This window comes from Dama dama, chromosome 30 (genome assembly GCF_033118175.1).
Source record: "Dama dama isolate Ldn47 chromosome 30, ASM3311817v1, whole genome shotgun sequence".
Classification (NCBI taxonomy): Eukaryota; Metazoa; Chordata; class Mammalia; order Artiodactyla; family Cervidae; genus Dama; species Dama dama.
In genome coordinates, this window is record NC_083710.1 from 38643092 (window position 1) to 38649091 (window position 6000).

Sequence of the window (6000 nt, forward strand, 5' to 3'; positions counted from 1 at the left end):
AGATCAGTCGTCTCAGAGCCTGAGGCCTTGAGCAAAGCCCAGGGTTCATTTGGGAAATGACTAGCTGCACGGGAGCCATCATCTCACCGATTTTTCCAGAATCTGGGCCTATCCTAAGAACAGCATCCTTTCCCTGACTGAGATACTGAAGAACAGATACACATAACTAAGTTGTTTCAAGCGAGACACCTGAAAATAGGGGTGTTTAACCTCTCTTTTTAAAGCAGGGCTATTGATCGTATTTCTCCCCTCTGGCACTACTACACCTGACCCCGGGACCGGCCGCCCCAAGGCCCCGGCGAGGACCAGCCAGCTCCGCACCAGGCTGGGTCACCAGGCTCCGGTTCCTCGTGCCAAGTCAAATAGCGGATCAGGCCCCAGGCTCCTTGTTTTTACTATCCACATTACCATTTCCTCCATTGATTTTTCTGCTCACTTTTTCCGTCCAGCAGTATTAGGGAACGAACCGTCTGGTTCCCCTGGGCCTATCAACCCAGATGGGATCCCGGTCCCGTTCTCCAGGCCTGGCCTCCGCGCCAAGCCAGCGCCCCCCCACCCGAGGAAAACAAAGGGCCCCCCGCGCCCCCCGTGCCCGCGTCACGGCCGCACAGCTCCCACAGGCACCGCCGCGAGGCTCCCCGCCCCCCGCCCGCACTGCCGCTGCTGTGTCACCGCCGCAGCCGCAGTCACCTGCGTGGGGGCGGGGGGGGCGTCTCTCCCGCTTCCTCTGCCATTTCCCGTGTCAGGTGGAAAACGCACCTTCCGTTTTAACCGAGGTGCAAGCCCCCTTGGCCCCCTACCCACAGCTCCTCTCCTCTAGAGGCTCGGAAGAGAAACTAGGGGTGCACTCGAGGTCCGCAGGGCACCGTGGGAGGGTCGGCGCGCGCGGGGGAGGTGGGGGGCGTCCTAGGTGCTGCGGGCGGGGCGAGGTGGGCGCCAGGTGTGCTGGCCGCACCCACCCCCTGCCCCGCGCAGGGTCCTAGCGCCCTCGTCCGCGCGCGCCCCCGGGCAGGGCCCCGAGCCAGGGTGGGCGGCCGGCGCCGCGCCGCGCCGCGGACGTTGCTGACACCCGGACCTGCAGCTGATGGCTCCCGTGGGGGCTTCTCCGCGCCGCCCCCGGATGAAAGCCGCAAGAAGCCGGCCGCCACGCCCTCCCTCCCCGCCCCCACCGCGCGCGCCACCCGCTCCGCAGCATCCGAATCCCGCGCGGGCGCGCCCCTCCCTCGCCGCCCGCTGCGGCCGACCCCCGCTCCGGGCCAGGCCCCCCCCCCGCCCCGCCCCTGGCCCGGGCTTCCGCTGCCCGGCCCCCCAGCCAGCGCCGCCCCCAGCTGCCCGCCGGCCGCGCGGGCGGACGGGGAGAGGACGCGTCACCTCCGGGATTGGGGGCGGGGGTGCCGAGGCCGCGTTTTGTTTTACGGTCTCCGTGCAGCCGCCCGGCCCACGTCCTTGTCGGCTGACCCCAGAGAGCGCCTCTCGGCCGCCCCCCGCTCCGGTCCCCGGCCTCCTCCGTCCACCCCGGTCCCTCGCTGTCCCCGAGGCAGAGGCACCGGATTCCTAATGACTGGGTTGTGTGTAGCGAACGTCCTACCCGAAAGGCGACTGCGTTTAAAAAACAGAAAAATAAAAAGCGCACGGAGGGGAGGAGAAGCCCCAAGCGGAGCCTCCCGGTCTCCCGGACCGGGCTCGGCTGCTCCGCACCGGAGGTCCCCGGCCGCACGCGGGCGCCTATCGCAGGTTCCCCAGGCGGAGAGGGGCGGCGGGTCCGCAACAATGGCACGCGGCCCCCTGCCTACGCCGCCCTTTGTCCCCCCTCTCTCCCCCGCGGCCCCGGCCCTGCCGGCCGGCCCGACCCACCTCCCGCGCCGCGAGCCCACCGCTCCGGGGCCCGGCTGTGCGCTCCGAAGGACGGAGAGGGGTCCGAGACGGGACGGGGCTCCGGGGCCTCGGCCCCGCCGCGCGCGCCTCCAGCGGCTCCCGCCCCGCGCGCGATCACGCTGCTCCCGGCGGCAGCCCGATCCTCTGGACCTGCGTTCTCACGCCGCGAGCGCGAAGGGACTCGGCCCCTGGCTCAAGGAGCACGATCCCTACACGCGGCCGGAGCGCGCCCGGGGCGGGCGACCCGGACTCGGCGGTTCCTGCAGCCCAGGGCGCGCGGGGCGGGGGCGAGCCGCCTAACCCGAGCGCGTCTAGGACCGCGCGGAGCAGGCCGGCGGCAGCCGAGTGCGCGCGGGGCCCAGGCGGCCGAGTGGCACCTGCCGAACGGCGCGCGGGGGCCCGGGCTGGGCGCTACGTCCCCGCACCGGGCCGCCCGCCCTAGTCCGGAGCGCGGCGCGAGCGCTGGCGGCCCGGGGGTGACCGGGGTGAGCACTTGCGCGAAGTTTCGTCCTCGCTCCGCAGCGGCCGGAGCCGCCTCCACTTCTCGAGCCTCCTCTGGGTAACTGGAGACTGCAAAGCGGACGGGGGCCCGGGCGGGGGGAGGACCCTGAGCCGTCTCCCTGGTGGGTCCCTCCGGGCCGAGGCTCGGGGAGGGAGAACAGAGGCAGGAAACCCCGGGCCGGCCTCACCTCGGCCATCGTCTGCAGCCCACGAGCTACACGGACAGTTCAGACCGTGCTCAACATCTGGCGTGAAGATTGACGAAGAAAAAGCACCATAGGACTTTGCTTTTACGACCTAGTTTAAGTTGTCAGGTGGGTTCGCTCAATAACTTAACTCCTTCCAACAGTCCGGTTGCCCAAACGCCGCCACCCCCACCTCCCACCCCCGCCCCCCCCGCTTTATTTTGTAAGTATGGGGGGGGAAACCAGGAGAAGCCCCTCCACCCACCACCCCCGGGGCGCTGCCGTCGGGCCCGGCGGCTCAGCAGGCACGTGTGTGCAATCTTTAGAGAGGACTGTCTCCAGCCCCCGGGTCTGCAGCCCTCGTGCTGAGTCACAGACACCCTCCTCGGGAGATGAAGCCCTCGGAATGCCCTTTAAAATTAGCTCGCCGCTTTTGCAAGCGCGCACACAAGCACACCAGAGGCACCCAGGAATCCCACACAGGGCTGCACGCGGTGGGAACTGGACAGATCACAGGGCATAAGTCGATGGCTGGAAGGACAAACGACCCTGGACAGGGCCCTGCCCCTGCCAGAGGCCGTCCCCCACCCGCCCCCCGCCCCCCACCCCCTGCGCCCTGCCCCTGCAGCCCCGGAGTCTGAAATACGACTTCAGTCTCTCCTCCCACGGAACAATCTGCAACCTTCGCCTAAAGCGCCCCAGTCCCATTCCCCGGTGGGAATCAGCAATACGCTTCATTTACAATTTAAGCAGGACACTTCTTGGAGGAATAGAGGGAAGGGGCAAAAACTTCATTTGGCACGAGATGATAACCACTGCCTTGAGCAAAATGCATTTTAAGTTCTCCGTGGTTAATGATTAAAGCTTGAAACTCGTGGAATCAGTCCATTCAAAAGAAACTTCCTAAACCCGATCTTGCCAGCCTATCTGATGCAAAAGAACTAGAGGTATGTGTTATATTTATAAATCATGCTCTCCTTTAAAAAAAAAAAAAAAAAAAGCCTTTCAGTGTAGTCCCGCATCAGTGCCAGCGGCAGGTCTGCAATTCCAGAGGTTTTTTCCTCCCCTGGAGCTAACGAGACTGAGTCAGGCCGAGCCCAAGGGAGGCAGACCCCTTCCCGCATCCCCCGCCCGCGCCTGGCCGCCTTCTGGGCAGCTGCGGTCCGAGCCTGCCAGCTCGGGCCCTCAAGGGTTAACGGTGCACCTACCGAACCGGCTGTGGTCCTTCCTGGTTCCCTGGATAGTACCGTTGGGGAAGATTTCTAAGTGAAATCCAGTCCTGCAGTACAGCTGCCTCCGCCTGAGAATCCCCTTTAAATGATCCAAGTCCGTGACCGCGGGTCCCCTGGGAAGCCCCCCTGCTTCGGACTGACCCAGGTGGTCACTTAGCAAGACCGGGCTGTCCACCGGCAACACCGGCCCGTTCCCGAACGGCACCGCATCCTGCACGCCGAAATAGTTCCCAACTTCACCCAGGGGAGCCATCGGCACAGTCGGCGGGCGTTCCGAGCACAGCGATAAACAATGATGATGGTGCCAACCCAGGAGGTACTCGGCGAGGTAAATCCAACTCCCGTCCCTCACTGCAGTTGCAGAGAGAAGAAGAAGAAGAAAAAAAAAAAAAGGTCCTTTTCTTCAATCCATGAAATGCATCAATAAAAGTAACCTGCCGTCTCGCTGGCTCAGGTTCAAGGTCAAACCGCGGATAGTCTAAGCAAGCACCACTTTATACTCGCACACTGACATATTGATAAACGTATCTATGTATCTCTACACACAGATCCCCAGCTCTCGGCAGGCAGGCAGGTCTTCATCTCATCCGACCGTAGGGAGGGAAAAAAATCCGGAGTTTCTCCATTAGGCTTGCGACCAGAATGACCATAGCAACTTAAATGCCTAGGCGTTATTATAGGGGTTTTTAAGATGCACGGGCTACGTCAGAATTTACGGATCCTGACTCCAGGAAGGCATGCGCTGTTTTTACTCTAACCGACTCTGCAGACATCAGCAGGAATCCTTCAAGGGAGGGGGAAAAAAAAAAATCTCACGTTGGTGGCGGCGACGAATCTGCAGCCCCGTCCCCTCCTCCAAAAATGAGAAGGATGATAATAAAACAAAAAGAAGGGAAAACTTTAGGCGTCCAAGGCTGGTGTCCAGAGTCCTCCAGGGGCTCGGCTGGCGTCCATCGGCCGGGCGCGGGAGGCGGGCGGCGGTGGCGGCGGGAGCGAGGGGCGCCGCGGCGGGACCCGCGTGCCGCCGGCGGCCGCGAACAGGTGTCGCCGGGGCGCGGGGCGAGGTGGCCGGAGCGCTCCTCCTGCGCAGCCCCGCGGCGCGCAGAGTGGCGCAGGCGGCGGCATTGGGCCGGGTTTAAGGTAGCGCCGCGCCGCCCGCGCTCCCCGCGGTCCTAGCGCCCGCCGCGCCCGCCGCGCTGCGGCAGGCCCTGCGCCTCGCGCCCAAGCGCGGGGACCCGGGGGCGCCCGGAGCCCCCGGTCTCACAAAGGAAGCGCGAGGCCGCGGCCCCCTGGGCCTCTGCGGCCGTGTCACTCACGCGGAGTCGCAGCCGCGAAGTGAACCCCTCGTTCGATGCGGCGGCGGAGGTGCAGACTGAATCGGGAGAACTAGTTTTCCCACTTGGGGCTTGGGGGCTGCTTTGAGTTACGAAATAAAACTTAGCTAAGAGTTGGAGTGAAGGGGGCTGATTTAATAAGCTTGAACGGACCCCACAGGTCCGCTCTCATCTCTCCTGCAGACAGCAGCAAGCGACGCGGCAGGTGGGACTGGGGAGGCGGGGGCGGGGGGCTGTGCGCCCAGCCCCCTTCCACGCGCGCACACCGGCCGCAGTGACCGCTCCTGGCCGGGTTCGGGGCTCTCCCAGCGTCTCTAGAGCCGGCGCTGCGTTTAGGTCCCGCCCCGCGGCGCGGCCGGCTTGGGTGGGGGGGCGCCGGAGCACCGCCTCGCTCCCCGAGCTCGCCTGCGTCTGCGGAGAGTCCGGGTGCAGGAGCGCGCGCCGGGGACTTCCCCTACCCTGGAACCCTGGACCGCGCTCCGAGGGGCGAGCTGGGCCCACCCTCATGGGAATAGAAAGCCAAGGACCCCGGGTCCCTCGCGGCCCCGAAGCCGCCGCAGAGCTGAGGGAGCCCGGTACGGGGAGCGCCCGGGGGTCGCGGACTATGCTTCCTGTTCTAAACCCGCGGGACGCACGTGGAAGCCGGAGCCCCGAGCCCAGGGCTCGGTTCTGCTCGCGGCCGGCGGCCCTCGCGCCCAGCCCCGGGCTCGGGACAAAGAAATCCGGCGCCCGAGCGGCCGGGGAGCCGCGCGGCGCGCCCTGCGCCCGATCCCCGCGGGGCCGGTTGGAGCGCGGCGCCCCCACGCCCGCCCCCAGCCCGCCCGCGCGCCCCGCTCGCCCCTGCTCCCCTTTGTTCACATTGTCTTAGAAACG

The 6000-nt window shown here is 66.0% G+C and overlaps 1 protein-coding gene across 1 annotated transcript in view; it reads right to left on the reverse strand.

Moving 5' to 3' along the window:
* FGF9 (fibroblast growth factor 9) overlaps positions 1-4723 on the reverse strand; it is a 29054-nt gene extending 24331 nt beyond the window's left edge. The window contains exon 1 of the mRNA XM_061133218.1: positions 3770-4723. Coding sequence (XP_060989201.1) covers positions 3770-4046 — 277 coding nt within the window. The 5' untranslated portion in view covers positions 4047-4723. The remainder of the gene's footprint in view (positions 1-3769) is intronic.
* Between the last annotated feature and the right edge of the window lie 1277 nt (positions 4724-6000).